Source organism: Spermophilus citellus (genome assembly GCF_964194105.1).
Source record: "Spermophilus citellus genome assembly, chromosome: 6".
Lineage (NCBI taxonomy): Eukaryota > Metazoa > Chordata > Mammalia > Rodentia > Sciuridae > Spermophilus > Spermophilus citellus.
The window spans coordinates 6597387-6614340 of NC_138187.1; the positions used below are offsets into that span (position 1 = coordinate 6597387).

At 52.0% G+C, this 16954-nt stretch overlaps 1 protein-coding gene and 1 long non-coding RNA gene across 4 annotated transcripts; one reads left to right on the forward strand and one right to left on the reverse strand.

Annotated features, from left to right (window-relative positions):
• Positions 1 to 4173: 4173 nt before the first annotated feature.
• Positions 4174 to 16723, reverse strand: MMP25 (matrix metallopeptidase 25). 3 transcript variants are annotated; one of them, XM_081298076.1, is made up of 10 exons: positions 16594 to 16723; positions 16082 to 16214; positions 13740 to 13878; positions 13347 to 13636; positions 8917 to 9093; positions 8735 to 8816; positions 8498 to 8580; positions 8009 to 8161; positions 7677 to 7934; positions 7152 to 7554 (listed from the first exon to the last, which is right to left on the reverse strand). In XM_081298076.1, the coding sequence occupies exons 1-10, from the start codon at positions 16696 to 16698 to the stop codon at positions 7286 to 7288; spliced, it is 1689 nt and encodes a 562-aa protein (XP_081154202.1). In that variant the 5' UTR covers positions 16699 to 16723; the 3' UTR covers positions 7152 to 7285. The 3 variants fall into 3 exon arrangements, with proteins under 3 accessions (XP_081154200.1, XP_081154201.1, XP_081154202.1); XM_081298074.1 differs by having other exon boundaries at positions 4174 to 7934; XM_081298075.1 differs by having other exon boundaries at positions 4174 to 7934; positions 16082 to 16177; positions 16594 to 16722.
• On the forward strand, positions 8441 to 10156 carry LOC308651177. The gene is made up of 3 exons (XR_014022511.1): positions 8441 to 8593; positions 8924 to 9076; positions 9287 to 10156. It is a non-coding gene; the product is annotated as an uncharacterized lncRNA (long non-coding RNA).
• Positions 16724 to 16954: the final 231 nt, after the last annotated feature.

A 16954-nucleotide genomic window follows, 5' to 3' on the forward strand; every position in this document is an offset into this window, starting at 1 on the left:
CGGAAATGACTCTGTGAACTTGATAGGCGGTAGAGAGGTTGGTGGTCCCTTCTGAGGGCCATTCGACTTTAAAGGCTGGCCAGTCTAATTCACAGAGTTTTCTGAGAGAGGAAGCATTACATGATGTTTTATCATTAGTTGTTCTCTTTGAAAACTCTTTAAAGTAAGACAAAAAGAACATTTAAGGTGTCTACAAAATGAACATGAAGTGGGCTGACTTTGACCCATAATGAGACTGAGACCAACAGTGAGACACTCACAGACAAGGCACCATAAACAAACCTAATTGACCAGAGATTTAGGTGGGGTTTTTAACCCCAGATGGGCCACTGAGCGATGTCTCGACATTGTCCTGGACCGGGAAGTATATGCTGCGACCATCCTTCCCTGACAACCCCAGACTGTGGATCCACACAAACTACAACACTGGGTAAGAGCTGGCCAGGGAAGAACTTTGCTAGGGCTAGGCAGAGGTCAGAAACAGCTCCTCCAGCCACTGCTTCTATAGCCACACAGCATATAGGACAGGGACCTGGCTGGACCTGAGGGCAGGTTGACCTATTTGTCCATCACTTAACTTTATTTTTTGCTCCTAGGGGCCCTGATTACCTTTTTTCACACTCCCAGAGAGTGGTGCTCACAACTTACCTCCCAGGCCCCCATAACCAGGACCTACTAATGTCATTTTTTGAGGGGGGAGGGCACCAGAATTTGAACCCAAGGGCACTTTGCCAGTGAGCCACATCCCCAGCCCTTTTTAAAAATATCTTATTTAGAGACAGGGTCTCCCTGAGTTGCTTAGGGCCTCACTAAGTTGCTGAGGTTGGATTTGAACTCTCGGTCCTCCTGCCTCAGCCTCCTGAGCCACTGAGATTACAGACATGTGCCTCCTGCCTGGCCTGATAATGTCATTTAAAGGACTGGGAGCCCAAGGAAGCCGTGGGTCTACTGGACAGTAATTTCTTAGCTGAGCTGAGCCATCCTGAGTTGGGGCCTGTTCTTCCCATGAGCCCTGCTCCCTGCAATCCTCCTCCACCAAGGCCCAGGGAGAACAGGGCAGAGCAGGGTGAACATGGAGGATTTAGCAGGCAGGGAAGGGTCTTGGCCTGGGAGACAGGCCTTGAGCCCAGCCCACTGCCTGCTCCTACTCACCCTAGAGTAGCACATTGTGACTCAGGGTTCCAGGGTCTGGCCTGCTAGAGAGGAACAGATGAGGGGAAAACTCAGAAAGCTTCCTTGCCACCTCCCCAGAGAGTCCTTGGCCTTAGACCCCAGATGTCTCCCCAGGATGACCCCACCATTTGGTCTGGCCTTGTCCCCAGGGGTCTGACCCTCAGTGAAGCAGTCACCTTCTCTTCCCAATTCTTCTAGCTCAGAGATCAGCTGAGGGCCGTCCCAGGAGGGAGGCCCTAGATGCTTTAAGAGCAGAAGAGGGAGGAGGTTGGAGGGTGGAGCCTCCCCTAGGACAAGAAGAAGGGTCAGTAGTTCAGATTCAAAGAGATGGAAAGAGAAGGAGAAGCAGAAGAGCCTGAGTCTCCTGAGGCAGGGAGTAGGGGTTTGTCCCTTGTTGGTCCCCCGACCCCCGCTTTAGGCACTCTCAGAGCTAGGATGGGCTGTCTTGAGTCAGGACAGGTCTATTCACCAGCCCCCAACCTGAGAGAGAGGAGCAGAGGAACTGAGGGTGTGGCTCAGCACAGAGGTGTGCTTAGCCAGGCCCAGGGTTCGATCCCCAGCATGCAAAATAAACACATAGATAACAGTATGGACTTGGGATGCAGGTGGGAAGCTCCAGAGTTCAGGTGAGGGCAGGCAGCCCAGTGAGGTAGTGTTCCATGTGGAATGCTGACCAGGTGCCCGCAGGGATCTGCACCTGGCTCAACTCCAGAGAAGCTTCTGGTGCAGCTGCTGAAGTCACAGGAAGATAGGACCTGCCAGGAGCTGGGGTGGGCCCGTGAGGCCAGGGGCCTTGTAGATGGCATGGGCGCTGCAGCAATGCTGTTCCCTCAGGGGATAGGACCAGTCCTCAGGACTCTCTGCCAGTGACTCTCTGCCTGGCTGGCCAGCCCCTCCTGCATCATGGCCTCTCAGCATGAGGTTCCTCTACAGTTTTCTGCCAGACTTCAGCTAGCTGCCCTGGTTACTCTCTCCTGGACAGTTCAGCACAGCTCTGCCCTGCCCTCAGTGGGGTTTTCCAGGCCAGTGGGTCAATGCGCCACAACAGAGGGGCTTAGCCACTGGCCTCAATCCTCTCACAGAGTGGAGGCTGCAGTCTCAGATTTGGTGTGTCCAAAGTGGGATCCTTCTGAGGGACTGGGAGGAAATGCTGTTCCAGGCCTCTCTCCCAGCTTGTAGAGGGCCATCTTCCGGTTCACTTGGCATCAGGGATTTGTGCCCAAATTTCCAATTTTTTTTTTTTAAAGAGAGAGGAGAGGGAGAGAGAGAGAGAGAGAGAGAGAGAGAGAGAGAGAGAGAGAGAGAGAGAGAGAATTTATTTATTTATTTATTTATTTTAGTTCTCGGCGGACACAACATCTTTGTTTGTATGTGGTGCTGAGGATCGAACCCGGGCCGCACGCATGCCAGGCGAGCGCACTACCGCTTGAGCCACATCCCAGCCCAAATTTCCAATTTTAATTTCTTTTTTTATTTGTTATTTTTTGGTCCTGGGGATTGAACTCAGGGGCACTCAACCACCCTTTTTGTATTTTATTTAGAGACAGGGTCTCACTGAGTTGCTAAGTGCCTCGCTGTTGCTGAGGCTAGCTTTGAACTGGCAATCCTCCTGTCTCAGCCTCCTGAGTCACTGGGATTACAGGCGTGTGCCACTGTGTCCGGCTAAATTTCCAATTTTTATAAGGACACCAGTCCTAATGGATTAGGGCCCACACTAATGGTCTTATTACTTGGTAACCTTATTAATTGGTAACCTTTGCAAAGACCCTCTCCACATGAGAGTACATTCTAAAGTCCTGGGGTTCAGGACTCCAATATATGAATTTGAGGGGGATGCAGTGGATCCCAAAATACCCTTGAAGGGAACTTGAGACAACCTCTGTAGCTCACAGAGGATGTGTGAGAGGTTCCCCTGTGCTCACTAGACTAGTTGTCTGTCACCTGCTGCTGAGGAGGAGCCCACAGCACTGTCAGGAACCCCCTTTGCACGCCCAGGAAGGCCAAAACCTCCCCTGAGCCTTCTTTGAGTTCTAGAGGGAGAGGGAGAAGGGAGCTGCTCCTACTTTAGCTGAAGCCTCTCCTCTGGGTGTCACCTCCAGAAGGTGGTCTGCCCCATACCATGAATGCCTTCATGGCTGCCCCTAGGGCCCCCATCCACAGCAGACTCTCTGGTTTTGTGTTTTGTTTTGTTTTTTAATATATATTTTTTTGTAGATGGACACAATACCTTTATTTTATTTATTTATTTTTATGTGGTGCTGAGGATTGAACCCAGGGCCCTACACATGCAAGCAAGAGCTCTACCACCGAGCTGCAATCCCAGCCCAGACGCTCTGTTTTTAAAACTTTATTGAGATAGAATTCACATGCAATAAATACAGTTAATCCATTAAAATGCACAAGTCAATACACAGAACTAGGAAATCATTACAATGTATTTTAGAACATTTCTATTATCTTAAAAAGAAATTCTGGCCGGGTATGGTGGTGCATGCCTGTAATACCAGTGGCTCAGGAGGCTGAGGCAGGCGGATCGCAAGTTCAAAGTCAGCCTCAGCAATGGCAAGGCACTAAGCATCTCAGTGAGACCCTGTCTCTAAATTAAAAAAAAAAAAAAAATAGGGCTGGGAATGTGGCTCAGTGGTCTAGTGCCCCTGAGTTCAATCCCTGGTACAAGGAAAAAAGAAGAAGAAGGAGAAGGAGAAGAAGAAGAAGGAAAGAAATTCTGCCAGGCACTGTGGCACACACCTGTAATCCCAGGGACTCCAGAGGCTGAGGCAGGAAGATTGCAAGTTCAAAGCCAGCCTCAGCAATTTAGCAAAGCCCTGTCTCAAAATAAAAAATAAAAAGGGGGGCTGGGGATGTGGCTCAAGCGGTAGCGCGCTCGCCTGGCATGCGTGCGGCCCGGGTTTGATCCTCAGCACCACATACAGACAAAGATGTTGTGTCCACCAAATACTAAAAAATAAATATTAAAAAAAATAAAAATAAAATAAAATAAAAATAAAAAGGGCTGGGGAAGTGGCTCAGTGCTCTAGCACCCCTGGGTTAAACCCCAGGCACAAATTTTTTTTTTTCCACTAGAGGTGTAGCTCAGTGATAGAGCACTTGCCTAGCATTCATGAGACCCTGGGTTCCACCCCTAGTACCACAAAAAGGAAAAAAAAAATCTGTCCCCTGAACCATTACTTCCAAATAGCTATCTCCCCATCCCCCAATATCTTCTATCAATCAATTATTTACTTTCTGTCTATAGATTTGCCTGTTCTAGACATTCATATGCATAGAATCATACAATATGTAGCCTTTTGTGTCTGGCTGCTTTAATCAAGCATCAGATTTTCAAGGTCTTATCTATATTGTAGCCTGAATCAATGCTTCACTCATTTTTACTGCTGAATGACATTCCATTCTATGAGGAGTAAACCCAGGGGTGCTCTACCACTGAACTAAATCCCCCAGCCCTTTTTATTTTTGAGACAGAGTCTCACTAAGTTGGCTGGCCTGGAACTTGTGATCTTCCTGCCTCAGATTCCCCAACTGCTGGGATTACAGACATGTACCACTGCTCCTGGCTCCTGGTTCCTTTGCCCCCCCTTTTTTTTTTTGTACCCAGGGGTACTTAACCACTGAGGCACATCCCTAGTCCTTTATTTATTTATTTATTTTTGGTAGTTGTAGATGGACAGCCTGCCTTTATTTTGCTTATTTTTGTATGCGGTGCTAAAAATTGTGCCCAGTGCCTCAAGTGTGGCAAGAGCTCTGCCACTGAACCACAGCCCTAGTCCAGCCCTTTTTTTCTTTTTTTAATTATTATTTTGAGACAGGGTCTTGCTAAGTTGCTTAGAGCCTCGCTAAATTGCTGAGACTGGCTTTGAATTTGTGATCTCCTGCCTCAGCCTCTTGAGCCACTGGGATTACAGGTATGTGCCATCATGCATGACTTTCCGTTGCCCATTTTTAATTGGGTTCTTTATATTTATCGATACAAGTCGCTTATCAGATATATGAATTGCAAATATTCTCTCCTATGCTATGGGTTGTTTTTCTAAGTTCTTTATGGTGTCCTTTGACGCATGAAAGGTTTTAATTTTGGTATTAGGACTGTACCATTTTAAAAATACAAGTAATCATTTTGATATGACATTTTTATGTAGTGGACTTGAGTATTTACAGCTGAAGAAGTTTGCATGTAGTCTTGAAAACATCTCAGTTGCACAGGGGCCTTCTTTCCTCTGGCTCCTCCTCAACCAACTTTCAGGCATCCATCTGAGCTTCCTCCTCCCACGTTTTCTACTTCAATAACGCCCTGTTCCCATCAACCATTGATCCCAACCTTTTCTGTAAAACAGTGATTGATTCAAATCTGCCTAGTTTCTGCCAACCAACTGCACCTCAGGTCCATCAGTGCTCAGAAGAAATGAAGGGCTTTCTCTCTCTCTCTCTTTTTTTTTTTTTTTTTTTGGTACTGAGGATTAAACCCAGGGGCACTCAACCACTGAGTCACATCCCCAGTCCTTTTTATATTTTATTTAGAGACAGGGTCTCACTGAGTTGCTTAGAGCCTTGCTAAATCACTGAGGCTGGCTTTGAACTTGGGATCCTCCTGCTTCAGCCTTCCGAGCTGCTGTGATTACAGGCATGCACCACTGCGCCCAGCTCTCCTTATTATTTTTATTCTCCTCCTGAATGTGGATCCCTGTTTCCCTCTCCTACTTGGCTGGTTCTTGTCCTCATGCTAGTCTGGGTGTCAGGAACAACTGGGGACAACTTCCCATTAAAGCTAAATGCCATCACAAAGTGACCCACTAAGTGACTCCACCTATGGGGAGTGGACACCTCTCAACCAGCCTGGCTCTATAGGCAATATAGAGAGTGGTCCCTGAGAGGGAGGACTTGGAAGGGACATAGCCATGCCATGAGAGCTAGCCTCCTTGACCATCACCCACAAGCTTGTTAAAATACAGATGCCTGACCTCACTCCCAGAATGAGGATTCAGAGTGAGGGAATGGGATCCACATATCTAAATTCTCATCCGGTGATTCTGATATGGACTATTCCAGAGCCTAGTTCCAGAGACAGTGATGAAGGTCTTGAGTCTTTGGGGAATTGGGATGAAAGAGGAATCCTGGATTTCATCTACTCTTTAGCCTAGGACTATGGCCTCCAGGAGTGCTGAGAAGGTATTGAGGGGACTTGAAAGAGGGATCTGTCCATGTCTTCCCGGCAGCAGGGGCCACCTGGAGCCAAATTGTGCTAGATGAAGCTCCAGTCACTCCTGCAGGCCAGGAGAGGATGTTCAGGATAGGAGGGTGTCTATTTGAATGGGGGAAGTCCTGGAGTTAGGGTGGTGTCCAGGCTGTGTGGCCTGGGGTCAGGACAACTAGAAAGGAGGTTAATGGGGACAGAGGTGGGGAGTACCATCCATGTGGCCACTGATGGCACCCAGGATGTGAGGCATGGATCTGCAAGGAGATCTCCAGGCTTGGTCTGGGCCCCCCATCATGATTGCAGTGGGACAATGTGGCACCAGGTCAGGTGAGAAGCTTCAAGGAAACTGGGCAGCTGGGTGTGGGAGGCCAGACACTGCTGCCTGCGTGGTGGGGGACAGAGATTCCAAGGACTGAGTTCCAAGAAAGCCAGGCTGTTCTGGGGAAAGGAAAGTCCTACTGGGACAGCGTGTGGCCGAGATGTAGGCCAAGCTGTCCCCTCCCTATGACCGCAAGGGGGGCCGCAGAGTATGTTATTGTGTAAGTGTACAGTCCCCATGCTTAGCTCTGCCTCTCGCCCCCTCCCCGCCCCCATTGCCTCGGCATCCCGCCCCTTCCCCAGGCTCGGGAGTAGAGTCTGCACCGTCTCAGGCGGCTGCTCTTGCAGGTGCCCACGGAGCACGGAGGTCACCGCGCGCTGGTGCCCATTGGCGGCGGGTGCCACCCAGAGAGCACTGGAGGTAAAGTCCAGGCGGCAGCCGGACCTCCCCAGGGAATCTGTCCAGTTCTGTGCTGGAGGGAGCTACGCGGAGGGGACAGACTCACAGCCCCACGCAAGGTCCAGCAGAGACTCCGGCCCTGCTCGGTGTAGGGCGCTGTTCGGCTCAGGACGTCCCTGCCCTCAGCAGAAGAGGACGCCCGCCAGCAGGGGCAGGAGGGACAGCAGGAGCAGCGCGGGCGGCCTCTCGGAGGCCTGGTTGAGCTCGCACCGACAATCACAGGTTCCGGGCTTGGGGGTCGGTTTGCGGGGCTCAGGAGTGTGAGGGCCAAAGTCGGGGGCCGGGCAGTCCAGCCACTTGGGCCCCATGGGCTGCGGGGAGTCCGGCGCGGTCTTGACGCTGCCTTTGGGAAAGCGCCAGTAGTGGGCGCCCTTGAAGAAGTAGGTGTCACCTGTGGCGGAGGAGACCTTTCAGGCGTTGGTCCAGGCCGGCCCCCAAGCCGCGCCCCTCCTGCTTCACCCAGAGTCCCCCTGGGACCGGCGACCGCCAGCCCCCTCCCCTGCGCCCCCGGACCTGTGTTGCCGACAGTGACATCGTCGGGGGCGAGAGGCGCCCCTTCCCAGAGGCTCAGGTCGCGCGGGTAGCCCGGGTCCGGGCGCGAGGCCGCCTCGTCGTACCGCCAGTACTGCTGTCCCCGGATCAGGTAGGTCTTCCCGTTGAATGGCCACGAGAACGCGGCGTCTACGACCTCGCCCGGCGGCAGCCCTAACTCCTCGAGCGGCCGCGCTGCGCCCTCTAGCTGCCGCTCCCGGAACACCCAGAACTGCGGGCCTGGAGGGAGGCAGCCTGGTCACCAGCACGGTTCCGGAGCCGGTTCGGACCCGGCCACCTGGGGCCCCACTCACCGCTGAAAAGGAGGATTCGGCCGTCTCCGCGCCGAGCATAGGCGGCCTGGATGACCCTCACGTGCGAGGGCAGCCCCTCCCAGAAGCGGTGCACCCGGGCAGGTCGGGGCGACACCAGCTGTCCTGAGGGCTGGAGGCGCCAGAACCAGGGGCCTTAGGGGCAAGAAGGGGAGGGCATGGGGTCATGACATGGTAGGAGGACGCCCCGCCCCCGCCTAGAGTGTGTGGCCGAGGGAGGGCTGGGTCTTCCCACCCCACAAGGTCCCTTGCACACTACCCATCTGTCCATCTGGGGTGTCCATCTGGAAATCAAGGGCGACTCAATCTAGGGCGACGGACTCCTTTTGGCTTGCCCAGGAGTTCCCATTTTTTTAGCACTAAAAATCACACTTCCCAGGAAACGTTGAAGCCTGTGGTGGGGGTCACCTGAAGTGTACAGGAAGCCAACCATGGTGCCAAGGGAGTCAGGGACCAACCAAAGGGACTTACCTTTGAAAAAGAAGGTTTCGCCGCGGATGTTGGCAATGGCATCAAAACTGCCCTCACATCGATCAGGGACAGGTGCCGAGGGGCTGGGTAGGAAAGGTGAGTGAGCAGAAGGCGGGCTTCTTCATCCCTTACCCTCCACCACAGTCCTGAAAGGCAGGGCTCACTGTCCCATCTCACCTAGGACACTGGGGCTAGGGAACTGGTCATCCAAGGTCACACAGCTGGTGGGGAACTCACCTGTCAGGGGGCAGGACAGAGGGCCTTGGAGGAATCAGGGGTTTCCTTGTGGGCTGGTCATTTGGAGTTTGAGGCACTTTCCCTGCAAGAAGAGTCAGACAGGTGTGGGCTCCCTGGGCCTGCTCAGAGGCCATGGGAGAGCCACAGCAGAGCGACTCAGGGCAGGTCCCTCATTGCCATACCATACAGCTGCTGCAGGCCATCACGGTCATCCTGGGACAGGCGGTACTTGTCAGGGTCACCCACTGGGCCCTGGTAGAAGGGCCTCATAATGGAGTTGGGTGCGGAGGAATGGCCCAGACCCAGGGCGTGGCCAAACTCGTGAACAGCTACAGCAAACAGGTCAGTACCCTCACCATCTGGGGAGGGGAAAGGAAGGTTGGAGCTGAGGGCACCCCACACTTGGAAAGAATGCATGGGAAGTGGGACCTGCTGGTCTGCAGGAAGCACCAAAAGACCCTTGGGAGGGGACTCCAGCCTCCTCTGCCCTGACCCCTCATTGAGCCATGTTATTACTGAATTCTTTCAGCAAATATTTTTGAATTGCCCTAGTTGATGGTGCTGATACTAGGTACAGGGATGAAGAGACCCAAGAATGGACAGAGGAAGAGTGACCTTACACAAGTGCAGCCCCTCTCTTGAAGGGAAGACTGCTTATAGAAGTTCAGAGCAGCAAGAACCCTGGGTGCCTGTAGTTCTCTCCAGGAAAACCGTGCTTTGGAGCATTCCCTCCTCTAAGATCTAGTCCATGAGCAGAGGTCCCTGTTCCCCATCCCCAACCCAGGTCCCTCCCACTCACCTTTCATTTCCTCTGCCCCTATTCCTTGGCCCACATTCCCACATCCTCTGTCCCCCCTCTGCCATCTCCCCTGCCCACAGCTCCCCTCTCCCCTCCCCCTCCCCCTCCCTGGGGTCCCCGCCCCTCCTCTCCCTGGCCTTGTTCCATCTCCACCGGAACATTGAGCTCCCTCCAGCATGCACTCTCAGACCACAGCCTCTCTCTCAGCCTCTTCCCACCACAGAAACTTCTTCCCTGGAGATCCAGCTCCAGCGACTGAGGGCCTAGTTCCTCATCGATCTGCCTGGCTCCTGCTCCCGTCAAAGGCCCCACCCAGAAGAGGCAGTGACAGAGCCAGGCAACACGTATTTCTGCAGATGTTGATCTAGTTTGTGGGAATCTCTAACTAGGGCTAGCAACATTGAAAACAGCATTATTGGAAATGGCCTGGCGAATTGAAAAGCAAGTTTCTCTAAAGCCCCTGAGGGCTGATACCTAAGTATGGGAGCTGTAAATCCTAGGAGGCCTCATTTACCTCTCAAACATCTACTTCCTATCCTCATTTTACAAAGGGGGGATTGAGGCCAAATGCCCTGCCTGTGCACCCTCAAAACTGCAAATGTCTGATCAATTTCCACATTGACTGCAGGTCTTATTATTGTTCCAAATCCTTTTTCTGAGAAATTGGAGGAAGTTTGGTGTCTCAACTCGCGAGAGCTTTGTTCTTTCACCTTCTTCCCTTGCTTCATCTCTACTTTGGGGACATGGGGTTTCTGAGCCAGGCACCCCTTCCTGCACCCTTCTCACGTTATGCAGCTGGGGAAATTACACAACCGTGCAGGCCTAGCCCCACCAGAGTCCTGATGGGTAGTGTGCAAGGGACCTGACACCTCCTATCATCCCTGCCCTTGTCCCAGCAAGCAACTCCTCTACTCTCTCCCCTCAGCCTCCTTTCCATGTCCATAAGGCCCCAAAGCTGCAACCCAGTCATAAGTCCCACCTTCAGATGACAGATGCTAACAAGCACACATCCTGCTTCATCAAATCCAATGGAATCTGTGACTTGTAGTGTACCTGGGGCAGATACCCAGTCACACTGCTTTCTGCAGTCCCTCCTCAGCCACGTTCCTTAGTCAATAATCTAAACTCAGTCCAGTTCTTTAGCTCCTTTCATACCTGAACCCATTGTAGTTTGGGATCTTCCCCCACTGATGGAGTCTGCAGACACTAAGAATGTCACTTGTTTCCTGGATGACCAAATCTAATGCCCGTAATTTACTGGGTTTGTTTGCTGTAGCCATTGCTGACCACTTCCTCCTTGACTCTTGTTCTTCATCACCTTTTGGCCTGTTCTTTCTCCATCTCTGTTAATTCCTCTTCCCCAGCCACCCACCTCTTAGCCCTGGGGCTCTCCACAGCTCTGTCCTTAACCTTTACATGCTACATTTTCTTCCTGGTAAGCTTACAAACCCCAAGGACACTAACTCTGCCCCCAGGTCCAGCTCTAATAAGGGTTGGCAGTGCTTAGAGCACCGTTCTGCACCAGACTCTGAGCAAGTAAAGGGCTGGAGGTGGATTACTCATCTAATCCACAGACCACACTGCCAGCAGGTACTGTTCCCATCCCCCATTTCTCAGTTGAGGAAATTGAGTGCAACGTGGTTAAATAACTTGTACACATTACAAGTGGAGGAACCCTGACTTTATTCAGATTCAAAGCCCACCTGCTTGGGTTGTGGGTGCAGCCCAGTGGTACAGCACTTGCCTAGCATCTGAGAGGCCCTAGGTTCCATATCCAGAACCACAAAAATATATAAATAAAAAAATTTAAAAGCCCACCTGTTTAATTCTGCAGGACATTGCTTCACTGTCATGGATGCAGTCTCTGATGAGCTGTCAAGCCCTGACAGAGCCTGAGCACCAACTCCAGCTGCCCCTGCCCCACTCAGGCTCCCCCCAGCAGCTCACAGACAACGACTGGCAATGTAAGTCTGGGAAGAGCCAGCCCTGCCCCAGGCTATTCCCACTAGAGAGCTCCAGGGGAGCAGTCTCCTCTCCAGCTGAGACCACATCCTTGCTCAGCTTCTCACCCTCTCTTCCTTCCCTTTCCCAAGTGCATGCCCCTGAGAAACTGCTTGCATAACAATTTCCATCTAGGCCTTCACTTCCAGGGAACCTGACCTAGGACAGAGGAGCCCAAGTCTAGAGCATGATTCTCAGTGCTTGTAGCATCCGCATGGAACACTGGTGCACGGCAAACAGGCTCCACACCTGCACTCCTCCCACCTTGGGCCAGCCTGATGCCCTCCCCCATGTGCACTAACAGCAGCCATCCTCCAGGACCTGTGCTGGATCCTGGATGTCATTCCACACTCCTTGTCTCCTGGTCTCCAGGATCCAGCCAGATCTTTGCCCATCCCATCCCTCCTGGCTTCCCTCAGATCCAAACCCCCACCCCATGGCCCACCTCCATCTCTTACCTAGACCCTGCAGCAGCTTTGCCTCCCTGTCTCTCTCTACCCCCTCATACAGCCAGCAATATTTCTAGAATGCAAAATCCTTTGATGGGGCTGGGGTTGTGGCTCAGTGGTAGAGGACTTGCCTAGCATGTGTGAGACACTGTGTTTGATCCTCAGCACCACATAAAAATAAACAAATAAAGGCATTCTGTCCATTTACAACTACCAAAAAAAAATTAACAAAAATCCTTTGATAGCTCCCCATAGCCTCCAGAGCCCCACTGTCCGAATTCTTCCACTTGCTCTTGAAGGCCCGTTATGATCTACGACCCACCATTCATCCTATGCCATCTCCTTTCCAAAGCCAGATTTTTGTCTTCTTGCCTCAGGCTCTGTCTCCCCTGCCCCCCTCTTCCTGAGTACCTGGCACTCTGCTAGCTCACTGGCTTTGCTTTCTCATTGTGAGAGTCCTGTCTGCCCCCCACCCCACCCACCCAGCCATGCAGCAGTGCTTCTTGGTGCTCAGTGCATGTTTATATATATTGAATGAATGGAGTCACCCCTTCTAGGAGGCCACCTCTGAGCAGCCCTAGGCTCTAGGACTTCCTCAGCTGTGACTGCAGGCCATTGGGTCACTGTGTGTAGTAACTGCCTATTATTCTTTTGCCTCAGCTGCTGACAGAAAGGTGGCTTAGGCTCTGTAAGTCAATCCAGCTGAGAGCTAGGCACCTGGTAGTCCTCTGCAATGGTTAATTTTATGTGTCAATTTGGCCATGCCATGATGCCCAGGGGTTTGGTCAAAACGAGTCCAGATGTTGTGAAAGTAATTTGAAGATACGACTGACATCTACTATCAGTAAAGCAAGTCACTCCAGTTGGGGTGGTCTGTGTCCAAACAGGTCACTCCCCATGAGCAGACTGAGGGCTTTGGGGAAAGAGTTTTGCCTCAAGACTGTGACAGAAACCCAACTAAGTTTCCAGCCTGCCCTAAAGATTGGCCTCGTTCACCCTACAATCCCTGGGAGCCAATTCCTTACAATAAATCTCTACACACACACATCACACACACACATCTTCTTGGTAATTTCTCTGGAGACCCCCAACTTATACAACCTCAACTGATCAATTCATTTAAACCTCAGACATATCTTTAACTTGGGTTCCAAACTCAGAACCACAAAAATAATTTTTTTTTTTTTTTTTATAAAAAGCCCCCTGCTTCATGCTGCGGGACACAGTCATCAACACAGGGTCTGACTAGCTGTCATTCCTGACAGAGCCTGGTCACCAGCCCCAGCTGCCCCTTCCCTTCTTAGGTTCCCACCAGCAGCCCAGGAACTGGGGAGAGGACCTCTCCAAAGATGGGAGGTTTTACCTTGCGACCCAAAAGTCCAGATCTCCTCATCATCAAAGTGAGTGTCCCCGGAGATTGGGTGCTCCCCAGGGAAGAAGGCATGGGCAAGGGTGCCGCCCAGCCCGTCGAAGGGGTAACTGTCCTGGTGGTAGGCCCGGGCAAAGTCGATGAGGATGTCAGCCTCCTGGTGCTGGGAATTCACCTCCTGGAACGTGAGGCCTGACTCAACACCCCAGACGGCCAGGGCATAGCTCATGAGGGTCCGCACTATCTGAGGGTTCAGCAGGGAGCTCTGGGGGAAGGACTGTACCCTGAGGAGAGAGGAGGGGAGCAGGTGGCGATAGAGGCAAGGGCAGACATGCAAGCCTGGGACCCAGCAGGCAGGCCCAGGGGAGGGCAGGCCCCAGGACCTACCTCCAGGTCAGGATTCGCTTCCTCCACACACTGCCACTCAGAGCATAGCGGCGGCGCCGCCGTCTAACCAGCCCCGCAGGCCCCAGCACGTCAGGCAGGGAGCAACGGGGCTTGCGCATGGTTTCTATAGTCCTTTTGTCTGTGGGAGACCAGGAGGGACAGGGTCAGCAGCAGGAAAGCCTACCCTAACCATGCACCAGTTATCCTTATTCATGGGGAAAGGGAGGCTCTGAGAGGTAAAGTCATCATGGGATGCTGATCAAGTCCCAAGTCCCCAGACTAGGAGAGATCTCCCACCCCTGTGCCAAGCCACTGTCCCAGGTTGGGTCTCCTGGGAACCCCCTTTTCTAGTTCAGCTCCATTCCCAGCTACCACCTCATTTTTAGGTTTTGTTTATTTTTTTTTTTTCTGTGCTGGGGATCAAATTCCTCATTTTCAAATTAAGGTCAAACCACATATTATTGGTTGAGGTGACAAATAAAACTTGAGACGCCAGACCCTGTTCTAGGCTGTTCCAAGAGTGAATGAGGCAGAATCTTCCCCTAGTTAACATTCTTAAGCTCCTTTTCCACCCCATTTAACTCCACAGAGGTCAGACATGGTGGCAAATGCCTGTAATCCCACTGACTTGGGAGGCTGAGGCAGGAGGATTGTGAGTTCAAGGGCAATTTATTGAGGTCCTAAGCAACTTAGGGAGATCCTGTCTCTAAATAAAACGTAAAAAGGGCTGGAGATGTGACTCAGTGGTTAAGCGCCCCTAGGTTCAATCCTTACCACCTACCTCTAAAATGCATGCCCTCAATTCAACTGCTTCTGGCTACACCCCCCAATCCAGGCCATCTGGGGCTACAACTGCCTTCTTCCTGTTCTCCAGGAGCCCCACCTCCACCCTCAGCAACCAAGTTTAAAACTGCAAGTCAGACTGAGTTGTTTTTCTTCTTCAAATCCTTTTCTGGTTATTATCACTCAGAATCAAAACCCAAACATTTTTGAGTCCCTTTATTCAAGTTCTTTTTTTGATACTGAGGATTGAACCTGGGGGTGCCTTACCACAAAGCTCTATCTTATTTATTTTTTGAGACAGGGTCTCAACAAGTTGCTGAGAGTCTTGCTAAATTGCTGAGGCTGGTCTGGCTAAATCTATGGGATTACAGTCATGCACCAAGGTTTCCAATTAGACCCCTACCTAAGCCCTTCAGGTTTCTTTTACTCCAGGCACATAAAGTTGTGCCTGCCCCAGGGTCTTTTCACTTGCTGAGACATTTTCTCTTACATCTTCCCTTAACTACTCTTCCTTTTTGTGGTCTTGCATCATGTGACATCTTTCAGAGGCCTAGCTGGGTGTGGCCTAGCTACTTGGGATGCTGAAGCGAGAGGACTGAAAACTCAAGGCCAGCCTGAGCAATTTAGGAGTCCTTGTCTCAGAATTAAGAAAAAATAAAGGTGCTGGGCATGTGGTTTAGTGGTAGAGTGTTTGCCTAGAATGCTTAAAGCTCTGGGTTTAATCCCCAACATCAAAGAGAGGAAAAAGTGCCAGGCAGGCGTGGTGGCACACGTCTATAATCTCAGCACCTGTAATCCCAGTGGCTTAGGAGGCTGAGACAGGAGGATCTCAAGTTCAAAGCCAGCTCAGCAAAAGCGAGGCTTTAAGCAATTCAGTGAGACTCTGTCTCTAAATAAAATATATAAAAGGGCTGGGGATGTGGCTCAGGGGTCAAGTGCCTCTGAGTTCAATCCTTAGTAAAAAAGAAAAAAGAAAAAAAAGGCAGGGGGGGAGGGGGGAGTACCCAGCTCTGGATATTATTAGCATTTCATTTTCTTCAAAACATGATTATTTGAAACCATCTTGCACATTTATGTTCCTGCTCTGCCTTTCTTTCTCCCTCCAGAATGTTATCTCCAGGAGTGCAGGGGCCTATTTCCAACAGTACTTTAACAGTGGAGCCTAAAATAGACGAAAACATAAAGAGATTCTCAGTAAAGGTGTATTGAAAGATGAATGCCCCGCACAGTGCCACTCATCAGTAATCCTGGCTACTCAGGAGGCTGAGGCAGGAGGATTTCAAGTTCCAGTCCAGACTGGGCAACTTATCAAGACCCTGTCTTAAAATAAAAAAAATCGGCAGGTCTGGGGATGTAGTCCAGTGGTAAAATGCCCCGGGTTCAATCCCTCAGGGTGTTTGGGGGATGGGGGAGATAAATGCCTGAGAACCACAGGGGCTTGTGGCTGGAATTTGAGCTCAGCATCCTCATAAGCTCCTGTGATTCAAGAGCGCTGAAGTTTAAGGGCTGCAGGATGATGATGGTCAGGTTAGGGGCAGAGGCAGGACTGCAGCACTTACCCAAGCGTCCTGTCTCAGGCAGCCCAGCGAACCTCTGCATGACTTTGATGGCATCACGCAGCTTCTCAGGGCTCTGCAGCTGAGCCTGGGCAGGATCTGGTGGTGGTAAGTAGCCATAGAGTCTCAGCCAGTCCTAGGACCAGCGGGGACGGATGAAGTCAGAAGCTCACCACCATCCTGGAAGCCCCTCCCTTCCAGAGCCAGAGCCCTCAGTTCTGGGATGCAGGCCTGTTCCACCTCCCCAAGGTCCCCACCTTCCAGCTCCAGGTTTGCCAGTCCTCATTCGGACCCAGGAATTGAGGCCCAAATCCCATTCCAGCTCCTTTCCTGACCTCCAATTCCGGGCTCCAAAACTGATAGATTCAATAATCCGGGTCCCCAGACTCCATCCCCAGTCACTCTTCGGACATTTTAATCTGGTCCTTCCATCCTCCAAACCCAAAAGTCCAGGACCTCGGCTTTCCTCTCCCAGCCTCCCTGAGGATCCCAGAGGACCGGGGACCCCGGCTCACCACGCCCAGGCTCACGTCCTGCGCCGAGGGCTCAGAGGCAGGTGCTGACGGCGCGAGCAAAAACAGCGGCGTCAGGAACCGGAGTCCGAGCGCCAGCGGCCGCATGGCGCGCTTCAGCCAGGGCAACCAGGGGGCCCGAAGGAGGCCTGACCCAGGTCACTCGGGGACCTGGGGAAGGAGGTCAGGGGCCCAGAGAGGATTTCGCGGGGTGGATAAGATGGACAGGAGGGGTTAAAGGTCCTGGGAAGGATGGGAGAGGATGCAGGGCGGCGACAGCAGAGGAGCGGGGGAACAGGGTTGCACGCGGGGGGGTCCGGGTTGGGCGGAGGATCTCGAGAGGATTGAGAGGGCCCGGAGGGGT

Coding starts and splice junctions, on each gene's coding strand:
- MMP25 (XM_081298074.1), bottom strand. CDS start 16,698: ATGCGGCCGCTGGCGCTCGGACTCCGGTTCCTGACGCCGCTGTTTTTG. Junction 8,581..8,734: donor TCTGTCCTGCCCCCTGACAG/GTGAGTTCCCCA, acceptor TTTCCTACCCAG/CCCCTCGGCACCTGTCCCTG. Junction 7,935..8,008: donor CCGAATCCTCCTTTTCAGCG/GTGAGTGGGGCC, acceptor GCCTCCCTCCAG/GCCCGCAGTTCTGGGTGTTC.